We start from the raw sequence: 15,930 nt of genomic DNA on the forward strand, positions 1-15,930 counted from the left end.
TTAATTCGATTCAATTTTGATCTTGTCAAAAGCTAATGAGATCTAACCAATCTATTGGAATTATTGCAGTAAGTACAATGTGTTAGTATGAACCAGCGACGTGGGGCACTTAGATTTTCAGAATGCAATGAATAATGCACCACAGTAAATTTTAGAGTGGGACATAAAATCTCGGGATGTACTGAATAGATTGAATGCATGGGTAGAACATTGGCTGACCCACAGGAAACAGAAAGTAGATATATATATATATATATATATATGTATATATAGGTCATCGATGATAGTGTGCGACAATAATTGGTGCAAACCTAAGTTGTGAAGAGGTCAGAGGAGGACACAAAGGGCAAATCTAAGGCTAAATGAGTGATAATCGAATGCAAAATTGGGGATATTAACTTCAATTACACGGGTTACTGGTGATAAGACATCTGAACTACCGAATACAGTTATTTTTTTTTTAAAGAAAAACTTATTTAAATAATGATATTAATAGGCTGGAAGCAGTTCAGTGAATGTTTACTCGATTAACACCTGAAATAGATGTCTTTCTTTTTGAGGCCATGTGGAACTGTATAGGCTTGTATCAACTCTTTCTTTGAAGAATATTTAGCGACTTGAGGTGTATGTATGTTGGATTGACAGATTGGTCGTGGAAAACATGTTTTCTCTTGTGGAATAATCTATAACTAATTGTCACGGTTTAGAAATATGGTATGACCCACTGAAAACAGGGAAGACGCCTTTATTTCTCACTGCCATAAAGTCTTTGCTTTTGGGTTTCTTATTCCGGAACATGTGGGGAGTTGGAGTATTCGAGTATTTCAGTAGATATCTGTAGATTCTTCGTAAATTAAGGAGTGAAATGCTGTTTAGATTTCGAGTGAACAAATAGTAGGGATTACAGCTATGATATTTTAATCTTATAGAAGTGTGGAACAAGCACGGGGTCCACTTGGCGCACTTCTGCTCCTAATTTGTGTATGTTCATACTTGACAAATTAATATGCATGCAATGCAATACGGTATCATCGATATTTTAGAAATTTAAACATTACACAGTTTTCAAATGAACAAAAAATAAATTGAATAACATCTTGGAACGTTCCATTGTTAAGTTCAACACAATCAGGCAACACCGAATAATAGAAAAAAAGATACAATGGATCTTGAAAAAGAAATGGCCAAAATATCTCGAGATGTGGTAAGAAGAAACAATTTCATTGTAATCCTTTACTTGCCAAGAGCAGCAATAAGAAAACGAACGGAATAGGAAATGGTAAAAATGTCCATTCATTCGGCCATGCATCTTCTTTGAGAATCTAAACGAATTCCAAAGCAATAGAATATAACTCGTTTACAGTATTAATTCATGCTATATTCATTCATCGTGAGAAACTTCAGAGGATTAATAAGGTTAAAATATTCAGTTTAGTTACAGTTTGGTGAAGAAAAACTCGCCAAATTTCCATGGCTCGATTAGTTAGTGTCACTCTGTCGTGGTGGTGGTCGAGCGATATTGCAGTTACACTACTGGTCAAAAGAAACAGAGTAATGGTCTGAGAATGGTTCGAATCTCACAGAGTTAAAATAAAAATCTGTAATTAGGAATTTAATAATGACTATGAAACGATTGCTGATTGTCAGGGTAGAACAAAATCAATTGGTTCACGAATGAGAGAGAAAATGAATACTGAGTGGAGCTGGAGGAACACGGCAGACCAGGCAGCATCAGAGGAATAGGAAAGCTGACGTTTCAGACCGGGACCATTATTCAGGAATGTTTTACTAAAATCCTTTTTGGGAAGGAAATTTCTGTCCTTAGCTCATCTAGACTAAACATAACTCCCGTCAACAGCAATGTGGTCAATTCTTAACTGCCCTTGGGCAGTTAGCGGTGGGTATTGATTCCCACATTCTCTGAATTAACCAAAAAAAAAAATTCAGACAAATGTTTTCTACTTCAGGAATGAAGTTAGACTGACTCATAAGCTTGAGAAGACTGGCGATTTACCAGCAACAGACATGAAATGATATGTGTAGGCAGCTGCTGTTGTGACAAAGTCACATATTGACTTTCAAAATACTTGTTGACACATCATGTACATTGTTGGAAGTGTCAAGGACAGTTGTTCTTTTTGGTAAAATATGTAAACAGCCCAACAATGGAAGAAGATTTATTAGACATGGTTTTAGGGATTGAGAGTGTACAAGGAATCGAAGTTTCATGGGGGAGCATTTCGGGAAAAGTGACCATATTTCTGTAATTTTCAACTTATGTATGGATAAGAAGAAGTGTCGTCTTCGGGTGAAAGCGACAATTTGTGGGAAAGCTACCTATCACAATATCAAGCAGGAACCTGGTGAATGTAAGTTGACAACAGCTACTTGAAGCTACATTCATGTCTGGCATGTGGCATTATTTTAAAAGCATGTTGATGTGACAAGGATGTTCCTGTGAAAATGAAAGACAAGGATGGGAAGAGTAGGAAACCTCAGTTCATCAAGTGAAATTGAGAACTTCGTTGGAAAGAAAATGGAACCATTCATTATTGTTAGGGAGCTGAAAACGGACACATCCCTCGAAGGATACAAGAATAAAAGGAAAAAAAATCTCAACAAGGACTTTGGAGGACTAGAAAGGGTCAGAAAATATCTTTGGACGACTGAATTAAGGACATTTTAAAGGCGTTTTATACATACATGAGAAACAAGAGGTCAGCTAGGGAAAGCACACTTTAGATAAAGGAGGGAACTAATTCCTGAAGCCGCAGGAAGCGGGTACGTTACTTAATGAATACTTTGCATTGGTATTCGTGCAGAAGAAGGACATTGCTGCCTGAGCGCAGTACATAAACCTTATGCCCAGACAAATTTTCCTTGTGAGGTATACAAAATGCAGGAAACTAACTCAAACTTTAATTAAACAAAGACTTCTGTGTTTTAAGTCTTACAGTGTAACATTTAACATAAAGCATACATTTCTTGCAACGTTTAATTCTTTCTGCATCTAACTTAACTCCAATTTACCTCACTTCATTTAAATTACCTTCAATTTACTTAATTCATGTTAACCCCTAACTCTTACTTTAACTCTTAATTTTGGCTTGAAGCAAATACTGTCCCGATTTGAGTGAAGTGGACAACTTTTCTCACAGTGTATATTTTGCTTCGTGCCTCTTTTTTTAATATTCTGTAAATTGAAATTTCGCGCACATGCCTCTCAAATGTGAAATCAAAGGCTTCTCCCAAAAAACTGTTGCTCTGCGAAATTTTATCTCATAATTGGACTTGGTTTCCACAAAATTCTCTGGCACCCATCGGATGAACTTCCAAAGAATGTGGTTATGTTACAACGTTGAAAAGACATTTGAATAATTATGTGAATAGAAAAAGTTTGGATGGATATGGACCAGGATAACTGCATGGCTCGGACTGAGCCAAGTCATAGAATTCTACAGCATGCAAACAGGCCAAACAGGCAGATGGGACTGGGTTAAATTGGGATTATGTTCAGCATGGCCTGGTCGGACCAAATGGCCTGCTTCCATGCTGTAGAATTCTATGACTTGGCTTAGTCTGAGCCATGCAGTTATCATCTTTGAAATAAATTATACTGCTAATACTGCAGACTCTGGAACTGTACAGAGCCCGACAAATATTGTCGATAACAACGGGTCAGACAACATCCATGGAGAGAGAGTTAACCACCGTTCTGAGTTTAGATGACCCTTCATCAGAGCTGAAGTGAAATATAGAGAGGAAAGCATTTAAGTGACGATTTTGCGTGGGGGCAGATTGTGAGGGTAGTGAGTGTAGGGTGCTGGTGAAGAAAAGATGTTAATAGTGCAGATTAAATGATCAGATTGTGAGAATGGCAGAACAATGGTGTGTCCCCTGCCAGATTTGAAAGGAAAGTAATTGGGATGGGGGGAGGGGAGGACATGATAACAAACTGAAAAAAAAAGAAGAAATAGCTCACGATTTAAAGGCGGTGAACTCAATCTGATGTTCAGAAGGCTGTAAAGTGCCTGATTTGAAGATGAGATGTTGTTCTCCAGTTTGCGCTGCGATTCACTGGAACACTGAGGCGTGCTGAGGATAGACATATGGGCATGCAAGCAGGACACTATGTTAAAATAAACGGCTACACAAAGGTCGAATTTATTCTTGCACACAGACTGGATGTGTTCTCCAAAGCCGTCACCCAGTCTGTGGTGGCTTCTCCAATGTACAGTGGGCCACATTGCGCCCAGCGAATACAATAAACAAGAATGTAGTAGGTAGAGGTGACATACTGCTTCACATGGGAAGACCGTTTAGGTCCTTGGATGGTCAGCAGCGAGGAAGTGAAGGAGCAGGTGTTGCACCTTCTGTGGTAACATGGGAGGGTTCTGCGGAGAGGTGGTGTTGGTTGTTGTGGAATGAACTAGGGTGCCCCAGAGGGAAGGATCTCTGTGAAATGCAGACAAGAGGAGGGAGGTGAAGATGTTTTTGATGGTGGTGTTCTGCTGCATTCGTCTTAAATGGCGGAGAATGACCCTTTGAATGTGAAGGCTGTTGGGTGGCAAAGTGAGAACAAGGGGAACAGATCATGCAGTTTTGACTGAAGGGAAGGGCAAAGGTGGAAGCACAAGCGACAGGTCAGATGCAATTGAGAGCCATGCCAAGCACAGTGGGTAGGAAATCGTGGTCATGGAAGAAGGAAGCCATGTCAGCAGCGTTGTTTTGCAAGGTATCATCATCTGAAAAGGTGTGACATATGTGAAGGAACTGGGAGAATGGGATACAGATCTTGCAAGGAGTGGGGTGTGCTGAGCTGCAGTGAGAGTAGTTATGTGAGTCAGTGGCTTTGTAGTGGCTGGCGGTGGACAGATTATACACTGACATGGAGACAGAGAGAGATCAAGAAAAGGAAGGAATAGGTCGCAAATTGATGATCTGCAAGTTATAGAGGTTGGAAATTGGCAGCAAAATTAATAACGTTTTCAACGTTTTGGCAGGAGCATAAAACAACACTAAAGCAGTCGTCAATGTATCGGAAAAAAAAAAGCAGTTGTGGCACGGAGACAGTGCCAGACTGGATCAAGAATCGTTCCACATACCCCATAAAGAAGTACACATAACTGGAACCCATGTGTTTGCCCATAACCACTCCTTTGATTTGGCCGAAGTGAGATGAATCAAAGAAGAAATTGTTCAGTGACAGAACGGGATCAGTCCAGAGGGCGAGAGTTGTCGTGGATGCGGACAATTCAGACCTCTGTTGGATGAAGAAGCCGGGAGCTGTCAGACCATCCTGGTGGGGAACGAAGGTGTAGAGGGATTGGTCATCCATGGTGAACAGGAGGTAGTTGAACCTGTAAACTACAAACTGTCAATATGCTGGGGGGCATCCGAGGAATTGCGGATGAAGGTGAAGAGGATGTTAACTAGTGGAGAGAGGATGGAGTCAGGGTAGGAGGAAATGAGCAAAATGGGGCAGGAACTGGCTGATACAATGGGCCTACCGCTGGATTGTGGGAAGAAGGTAGGACCAGTTGGTCCAAGGTGGGAAGAAGACTAATTTGGAGGCAGTGGGAGTTAGGAGGCAGATATCCAGAGGTAATGAGGTCGATGATTGTCCAGGCGACAATAGCTTGATGTTCGGATATACGGGCACCGTCAAGGGGGTGATAGGAAGAAGTGCCTAGGAGATGGCGTGGACACTTTGCAATGTAAAAATCAGTGCACCAAGCTACAACAGCACCATCTTTGTTGACCCGGTTTGATAACAAAATTAGGGTTGAACCTAAGAGTGCGGAGTGTGGCAAGTTTAGATGGGGACAGGTTAAAGTGGGTGAGACGAACAGAGAAATTGAAACAGCTAATGTCATGTCGGCAGATTTTAATGAAGACATCGAGAGTAGTTAAGAGGGCAGGGGAAGAGGTCCAGGTGAAGGGAGAATACTGGAGTCAAGTGAAGGAGTCAGTTGAACAGGGGCGACATTCCCGCCTGAAGAAGTGAGCACGGAGACAGAGGAGCGGGAAAAAAAAACGTTCAAAATTATGATGAGCCCAAAATTCATTAAGATTGGGGCACAAGGGTATGAAGTTGAGTCTTTTGCCGACGACTGTACATTCAGCGTCAGAGATGGGAAGGTCAGAAGCACAGGTGAACACATGGCAGGATTCGGAGGAGTGGACACTGGGTCTCAGAAAAAGTGATGGAATCTGAGGGCTGGTAAGGTCGGTGGTAACAAAGAACAAAGAGAGAACAAAGAAAATTACAGCACAGGAACAGGCCCTTCGGCCCTCCAAGCCTACGCTGATCCAGATCCTCTATCTAAACCTGTCGCCTATTTTCCAAGAATGTGTATCCCTCTGCTCCCTACCCATTCATGTATTTGTCGAGATACATCTTAAATGATGCTATCGTGCCCACCTCTACCGCGTCCGCTGGCAATGTGTTCCAGGCACCCACCAGCCTCTGCGTAAACAACTTTCCACGCATATCTCCGTTAAACTTTTCCACTCTCGCCTTGATATCGTGACCCCGAGTAATTGAGTCTCCCATTCTGGGAAAAAAAAATCTTCTTGCTATCCACCCTGTCTATACATCTCATGATTTTGTAGACCTCAATCAGGTCCCCCCTCAACCTCCGTCTTTCTAATGTAAATAATCCTAATCTACTCAACCTCTCTTCATAGCGAGCGCCCTCCATACCAGGCAACATGGTGAACCTGGTGAACCTCCTCTGCAACCTCTCCAAAGCATCCACATCCTTTTGGTAATGTGACGACCAGAACTGTACGCAGTATTCCAAATGTGGTCGAACCAAATTCCTATACAACTGTAACATGACCTGCCAACTCTTGTACTCAATACCCCGTCCGATGAATGAAAGCATGCCGTATGCCTTCTTGACCACTCTATTGACCTGCATTGCCACCTTCCAGGTACAATGGAACTGAACAACCAGATCTCTCTGTGCATCAGTTTGCCCCAGGGCTTTTACATTTACCCCGTATATTTCGTAAGGAGAGGTCCGCAGGACTGATGTTACAGTCCATAAGTTGCTTGACCTTGCACATCTTAATGTCTGTAAAAATGAGCAGAAGGTTTTAGTTGAGGCGAAGGATGAGGTGAAATTGGGAAATGGCGCAGGTTTGAGAGATGGTCAGTCGAGGTTGCTGCAGAGTGGGTTCAAGTATGTAAAGACGCCGGTGCATGACGATGATCGTGGATCACAGGATTTGGCGAGAATAGCAGTCCAAGGAACATTGCATGTCCTGAAGATATTTGTAATCTTAGGTGGATTTGAAACATGAAGGGTGAAGTATAAGTTGACCCCGACCAAGAACTTCCTGTAGCTGGTCATTTATATTGTCCTGCTGGAAATTCGACATGTTTGTCCTCAGCATGTCGTCGTGTTCTAGTGAATCACAGCATAAACTGGAGGAGCAACATCTCATCTTCAGACTACGCACTTTACAACATTTTGCAGTCCATACTAAGTTCAACAGCTTTAACTTGTGAACAATTTCTTCTTTTCCTTTTAGCATGTTATCATGTCCTCCTCTCCCCCAATCCCAATAACAATTCTTTCAAATCTGACAGGAGACACACCATTGTTATGCCATTCTCAAATTCCGATTACTTAATCTGAACTATTAGCATCTTTTCTCCACCAGCACACGACATCCACTAACCCCGCACCCCTACAAATGATAATTTAAATGTCCTCTTCACACTTCACTTCAGCCCTGAAGAAGATCCATATCGGCTAGAAACGTTAGATTGCTCGATCTCCTTGGATGCTGTCCGACCCTCTGTGATGTTCAGAATTTGTTGTTTTCAGTACAGATTCCAGCATCTGCAGTGAATTGTTCCTACATTTTGTTTAATTGACTGCCACGTATGTTCGAGGAATGCCTACCGTGAAAATGTTTTGTTCTTCCCGCTGACAGGAATTCTGGTTGACTCTTTCACCGTGTATGCCTTCATTGTTCTCCATTTCACTGCTGGTTTTCGACAAGGTGTTTGCCAAAACTCACTCCAACAGCCATGTTCTCTTCCTCAGCGACAGCCAACGACTGATACTTACCCCGCATCGATTTCAATTCATTTTTCTCCCTTCTATACTGCTGAAGATTGTGGCAAATATTCACGCTACCGGTTCCACACAGCTGAGCGCAGTCTCACATCAGCAATCTGAAACATTCATTCAGCTCCCAATGTATAGTCACCATTTTCTAAACCAGTTTACAGGGATGCTCTAAAGATGAAAAGATATTACACCTCTAGGTTTACCCTGCGGGTCGACACATATTCAATGAGGTGAGAGGCTGTGAACGATGGCCCTCCATAGCTACACCAGCTGGTGTAACAATAAAAGTCACCCTGTTAGCATCTGGGTTTCAAATTAAATGTCCTGACGCCGAATCATGCCAACTGTCTCTATCACAGTGTAGTGTTCACTTGCTAAAACTCCTCCCAAAAACCCACAGAGATCAGCAAAAACCGGCAAGAATCTGACTCTGAATTCAAAGATTGTGATTTCTACTCGAAATAGTAATGAAAACAGAATGCGTAATTGCATTATGCAGCCTTACTGACATTGTATCTTTCAATTTGAGGAAGCATCCCGTGTTGAACATTTGGAAGCAGTTAATAAATATAGAGCAGAGCAACTGATTCGACGCTTTGACCATTTGAGGAAAAAAAAATATTGAAATTACAAATTAACGACAAGCCTCGAGAACTGATTGCTTAATTTATCAAAATCATTATATTATAACAGTGTATAAATTAAACCGCTTAACGTGTATTATTCAGGTGATTTGGCAGAATGAAACAACAATTGTTTTTCCTTGAAAGTTGAAAGCACATTTCTTTCCAGATACTGTGTGATAAATGATCCTGAATAATTAAGTATCTCGCTGGATTTTCTTCCGTGTTGTTACCTGTCTTGGACAGTATTTAATGATACAGTGTAGAGGGATATTTATGTTGGAGCTGATCAATGCCTCTTCTGCACGAGAGAGATTTGTTCTGGATTTAACGTGTTGATTCTAGAAATAAGTCTCTGGACCGTGTGAAACAAATTTTATTCTTTATTATCATTGACAGTGGTTGAACGAATGTGTCCAACATAGTCCTCTGTGTTCAACATTTTTGCTGATTAAAATACTTGCTTGATCATCAATATTGAAAGTAATATCTTTATGAATCAAGCACAAACCTACAAACTATTGCAGACATAAATAACAAAATATCCATCCCATCACGCGACTGCAGTTCATTGAAGGATATACTTAATGTGGATTGATGTCAGCATTAACTTTAGATTCGTAGTGACACTTCCATTCTGACAAATCTAGCACGATAAATTGATCAATGCTGAATATATTGATGCCAACATGGTCTGTTTTCTTTACTTGGGCACTGCTGCGACCTTAAGAAACATCATTCTCAGAAAGGATCTTCAAGGTCAATGACAGTAAATGTTAAGTAATAATCGTACCGCAAAAGTGGCAAGTAATGCCCGATTTTAATTAGACTGAATGTTTCGATCACACCCTGTCGTGCAATGGCATTACTGTGAATGAATCACACTTTGTTTTCAACTTTGACCAGAAACCACACTGGAAAAGCAATATAAAATCTGCGTTGACAACAGCAAGTGAGAAGTTTATCATTTTGGGGCGTGTACATTATATGCCTTACCCAAGGCCTGTCAACTGCACTAAAAAGCACGAAATTGGATTATGATGGAATATGTCCCACGTGTTTGAATGATTGCAGTTGCGACAAGACTTATCAAGCTTGACACAGTCCAAGGCAAATAGCTTGGTCAATTTGCACACCATCCTCAACTTTCAACTGTTTCTCCGTCAGTCACTGACGCACAGTTGCAGCAGTATCTACCTTCTATCAATTGCAACCATCTGGACTTCCGTCAAAAAAATGCAAGCAGTGACATCTGCGATCCTGCAGGAAAAAGCAGACGACGCAAGGTGAATCTGGCAGCTTGAAGTTCTCCTCCAAGCCACATACCATCGCAACTTGGAATTATATCAGTTCTTATGCAGTGCCACTGGGTCAATATGTATCGAACCCTCTCCCTTATAGCGTTGTGGTAACACCTACACTCTGAAGAGTAAGGTAGTTTGAAGTAGGAATTTCACATACACCTGCTCCAGCGCGATTGGCGATGGGCAAGAGGTTCTGCTCCTGCTAGAGATGCCCACATCTTATGACTGAATTAACCAAAATGCACTTCATATGATCAAGGCTGTAAACTATGTGGTCAGAAAGAGACAACGTGTCAACCCATTTTGGTTAATTCGTGGTTAAGAAAGAAAGGAATAAGGTAAGGAGGAAGGAAAGAAGAAAAGGAGAAAGAAAAGAAGCGGATAAGTGGCAAAATACGGACAGAAAAAATGGTTAGTTATGTATTTTGCAGTCGTATTGTCAAAGAGTAGCAGAAAACGTGTAGCGCTAGGTTCCAAAAAAAAACAAACAGCTGAGCAAATAAACAGTAATTTGGTTGTTATGATATGATATAAGTGATACGTATCGGCCCAGAGAGACAGAAAGAAGTTTTTTTTTTCATTTCAGAACAGGCAGTGTTTCACACACAGCTGCACGGGAAATACTGGTAGGACAGTTTTCTGTTTTGCTCTCCCTATCGTTTTATGCAGGCGGTGAATATTTGGAAGGGACACGTCAATAGCTCCTTCAGTTCCTTTCTGAACATTTTCTGTGACACCACATAGATGAAGATGTTGTTGCAGGAACTAAGTAACATGAACAGGTTTGTAGTTTCTTGAAGGATGTACTGAGAGGCTCTAAAGTTCAGGCTGCTGACGTACTCATCGCGTGCAATCAATCTGTAAAGGAAACGTGCAATATAGGTGGCCCAAAGGAGGAGGAAGCTGAGCGTGATGGCAAAGAGCAGGACAATTGACCTCTTACGGTTGGCCATCTGCAAGTCCTCACGATTTGCAGGGCCCCGGAGCCTCTTTCGTGCTCTGCTCGCTGCAAGAATGTGCCTCATAGTTAGGACGTTGAGAAGCAGAATGAGGAGGAAAGGGAGAAAAGGGGTTAAGATACGGTCGAGCCAATGGTAAGATTGCCAGGCAGACGCAGTATGGAAGTTGGGCTTGATGTTACAGAACCAGGGCACCCCATCCAGAATGTATAAGGGGTCGTATATAAAGTAGTACGGAATGTTCTTGATGCAGATAAAAATACAAATGATTCCGATGACTAGTGATGCAGTTTTCTCAGTGCAGTAAATGGACTTCACTCTCTGGCAGCAGAAAGACATAGAACGATCAATTGTGAAGGCCACTGTCAACCATACAGAACCATCCCGAGCTGCATAGACCATCACAGCATTGATGCTGCAGCCGGGGGTGGTAGACAGGACACTGTAGCTAAAATAGATGCGTCCAATTCTGTTTAAGATGCATCCGGTAACGATGACAAAGAAATCTGCCACCGCTATTGCCTTCAGATAGTAAGTGATGCATCGAGAAAGTCCACATCGTCCTCGAGCTAGGATAACAATCGCCAACAAGTTTGCTGTGAGAGATGAAGAGAGTGAAATATGACACTGAACAGGATGAAATTATTTGTTTCAGGATTCTGGAACTGAAAGAGTACACTCCTTTGATTTTCCATGTTCAAAAATGGCCTTTTTCAAAACTGACTGTTTATGGTTCGACATTCACCACTGAATGAAACATATGTTCATACAGGCCACTCGCTGGCCACTGAGATGACTCCGACAACTGAGAATACAATTTAAACTCATCCTAAGGATTTGCTGTCCACGGTTTTAATCAGTCTAATCCAATTTATTCACATACCCTCACTAACCTACACTGTCTTTCCGTCTGGAGACATAATGGTTTTAGCAATTTCATCTCCTAATTTTGAAATCCTATCACAGTCTCTACACTCTCGTATCTGTTGAATCATGCGATCATCTGAGACCACCAAGTCTGTCCAGATTCTCTCCAATGCTGGTCTTTTGTGCCTCTCTGAAGTTAATCTGTGGCATTATTGGTTGTTGCTCATTTACTGTCGAAGTTCTCGTCAGTGAAAATCAATCCCTCAGTGATTCTGTCTCTTGTCCCTTCTATAGGTCTTCCCGCTTCCTTTCCCAGTCTCAAATTTTTTTGTTAAAACTCCTGTGAAGCACGCCCACTTTACTAGCTTCAGTGGCTTGCAGTACAATTGTAACATCACCATATCAAGTGAAAATTACAGAGAAGCAACCGTTGTTCCGTTTTATCAGAAACCACTACATCCGCTGAGGATATGAACATATGATACCACCTTGAAAGTCGAATATACAAAACCCACCAGGTGAAGACAAAATAAGAATTAACTTTAAATCTTTCAAAAACACTTGTTTCTTCCAGCATCTCTTTACTCATTCTTGATATAAGGTCAATGGTGCTGAATTATCATGAAACATAACAACGTTACTATTTCATGTCACATTAAATACATTAGATTACACCTTACTGTATTATGACAGAAGCTCATGTTAGAAATTGAATGATCTAATATCCAAGCATTTTATTAAACTAAACAATATCAGCTTTGTAGAAGTGCACTTCAAGGTTATGCAAATAATACTGTAACGTACCATAACACAATCTAATATTGTGAAGTCTGTTATTCTCAGATAACACTAAATATTATAAATAATATGAAAGAGAAGAACAAATATTTATGTAGAATAAAAGAAAAAAATGATTTTGTTGGAATCCATTAATTACCAGGCGCGCCAATAACAGCAAGAAAGTGATAGACAATGGCAAAGAAGATTCCGTTTGCTGGACCATGCATCCTTATTTTTAGAGAATGAAGGAATGCCAGAGGATGGAGGCTTTATGTCTGAGCCACGTTCGATATGTCCCTTATTTATTCTAACTCAGACTCCCCGAAGGGACAATTACGTTACATGAAAAAAGATCAGTTACAGTTCGGTGAATGATTATTTCGCTCACTTTGCCTAATCTGATTTGCGTATTAGCTTAGTTATTGTATTTACCTTATTGGTAAGATGTTCAATTGTTATTGATTTGTTTTAACTGAGGAGGAAACAATTACATACAAACTCTAGGCCAAATGGCAATTGCAAAACTTTCATTTGTCGTGCTGAACTACAAATTCAGGAAAAGGCCTCCAAATGTTAGAGGTCCACCTCAGAGTTTCTGATCCTTGGAAAATATTCGATATTTTACCTTCAATCGTTCTCTGTGGCGCAGAATTGCACAGGCTGACCTCTCTCTAGGTGATAAAATATATTTTCGATTCCATTCACGCTTAATGCTTGAGGAAAACCATAGTCCCATGAAATATTAGCAGAGGTAGAAACCAACGCCATAATGAAGAAAACAGGTAGAGTTCATTATAATTACAGCAAAATCAAAAAGAAATAGAAGCTTATGTTTTGCTGCAAGTGCCAACACAGTAATTCATTTCTGTGCAGAGCATATCTAAAATGGAATCATTTCTTTCTCTAAATTTGCATGCTGTGCTTCAAATCTGTGATAAGTTATCTTTGAATGGGAGATAGCAAAAAAGAGGTGTGTTTGCAGGTTTCATCCTGGGGAAAGACTGAGTGATTAAATGCCATGCTTCTATTTCTTAATATTCTGTTAAACACTTTTCCAAAATGATTTTCTTAATGGAGGAGGTCTGAATATTTATTCTTGTTTCAATTTGATATTCTTTGACGTCGTATCCTGGGCTGTTGTGTTGATGTTACTATCGATGCAATCTGAGTCAGAGAGAAAGAGTCAGAGAACATTTCTTTTCTCAGAACATAAAGAAGCTTGTCGACCCATTGTGCTCACAACACTCATCAAACATCCACCTATTTTGATCCTATATGTCGGCGCTTGGCTTCTAACCGTTTTTGTTTTTATATTTGAATTGGTCATTTGTCTTCTTCCTAATTCTATTGATGGTTACCACTTCTACCTCTGTGTTCCTCCGTGTCAATGTCATTTTTATTGTAATTTCCTGATTCCGTAATGTGTCTTGACGTCATTTTTCCCATTTATGTGGAGTATCCACTTCTGACGGTCTTTGTCCTCATTACAGTAAGCGTTCATGTGCTCACAAAAAAAATAATTTTAACGAAAGGTTTTGAGTCTCAAATCTGCCCACACGCCTCCCTCAATGCATCATCGTTCTTGCTCCAAAAGGTAAATAAACTATGTGCAAAATATCTGTTAAAACCGTTTCACTTTGCGAAAGTGGAGAGACAATTGATGAATAAGAGTCTACGAGAGGAAGTGGGGAAAAGGGGAAAGAAAAAATAGAGAATTAATGAAAATGAAGATTCACGCAAATGCAAGTATACAACATGACTAAATTGAAAAATAAAAGCAAGAAAGTATAAAGCTTGTGATTGTCTTTCTTCTCCCCCACTGCTTCTTACAAAGCTTCATTCTGTTTTTTATGATGTTGATGTTGAAAACATTGGCAATGCAAGGCCATCACACCTTTCCGATTCCAACCAATGACTTGGTGGTGCTCATCCTTCTTCACTCGAGTACCAGTGCTAAATTATATCCATAGAGCTTTCAGCTAAGTGATTGCTAAAGTTGGCACCCGCGGCTGATGGAAGACTTGGAATATATTTACAAGTAGGAATGCCAACAAGTTTGAAGGAAAAGCGATTGTGATGGACTCTCTTGGACCCTATGCATTTCGGTGTCATTTAGGTCGTGAGTGTGGAACGTGCTTTTGAAGAAAATTGCTCTATTCTTCCCATTTTAATGGCGTTAATGTAATGGAGTTAATTAGGTGCATGGGTTATTTTTATTGTCTCAGTCAATGAATGGGTCGCCCGTAAAATAAATAATTTCTAACAGGCACGTCATCCAACACTTGATTCTGTCGCCACTAATACCGCGTGGTGGTAGTGTTGTATATCATCTGCAAGATATATTGCAACTCCTCAACAAGCCTTATTCGACAGAACATTCTAAACATGCAATCTCTGCTGTACCTCGATGTACAAGGGCAGCAGCTGCATGAAAACACCACATACTCTGAATTATGTGTCTATGCAATCTCCCCAAATCCCGAGCATCTTTTTGACTGTACATATGCATATTTCAAAATAACTTTGTAGTAACTCAAAATCGGAAAATAAAATATACATGAGTCCCTTCACCTCAATAATAAGCTGTAGATCGGGAAGATAGCGCAACCCACTACTCACATCGACAATTCGAGAAATTGCAATAGTTAATCTAGGGCTAAAGTACTTTTAAGTCTTCAACAAATGAACTGTAATGATATTTAAAATGTCGTGGTTAGCGTTGTCCATTAGTGAGATGTTGAGTTTTCGTTAATAGGAAATGGATGCTCCACTTACAAAAGCCTGAGCTTCTGCGTTGTGATATCCAGTCAAGGTTTTCTTCATCATTTTTCTTTTGTAAAGGAGAATCCAACCTTTTGCAATGGTAGTATTTAGTAAGGGGATCTGAATACTGCTCTCCTGAGGCGCCGTTTCTGTCTGCAGTCGATGCAAGTAAACTTGACCAATGCTTCCAGCCACCGGGATCAATTGTCCAATTCAAATTAGACATCGAGGCACTCTCATCACCCAGAACAGTCAACACTTTTGTTTAATTCATTACAACGGTTTATAAAATAAAGGATTTGATCTTTAAATATACAATTCAATCCCTGGAGCCAATCTGATATTCAGATCGGTTCAACTGGAGCTGTTGCTGTTTTTGACTTAGGTTCATGGTGTCATAGTGCATAGAAACAGACCCTTCACTTCAAAAGGTTCACGCCAGCCTTCTTCGCAAATTAACTCGTCCTGTCTGGCTGCCAGTGGCCCATATTCACCCAAACGTTCTCTTTTCATTATTATTTTTTAAACATTAACTTTCAAAGTT

General features: G+C 40.5%; 1 protein-coding gene across 1 annotated transcript; it reads right to left on the minus strand.

Annotated features, from left to right (window-relative positions):
* Positions 1 to 10,670: 10,670 nt before the first annotated feature.
* Positions 10,671 to 12,850, minus strand: LOC125487468 (probable G-protein coupled receptor 142). Its single transcript, XM_048619061.1, has 2 exons — positions 12,781 to 12,850; positions 10,671 to 11,572 (listed from the first exon to the last, which is right to left on the minus strand). Exons 1-2 carry the CDS (start codon positions 12,848 to 12,850, stop codon positions 10,671 to 10,673), a joined length of 972 nt encoding a protein of 323 aa, XP_048475018.1.
* Between the last annotated feature and the right edge of the window lie 3,080 nt (positions 12,851 to 15,930).

The sequence above is a fragment of the Rhincodon typus genome, chromosome 42, assembly GCF_021869965.1.
Source record: "Rhincodon typus isolate 14 chromosome 42, sRhiTyp1.1, whole genome shotgun sequence".
Lineage (NCBI taxonomy): Eukaryota > Metazoa > Chordata > Chondrichthyes > Orectolobiformes > Rhincodontidae > Rhincodon > Rhincodon typus.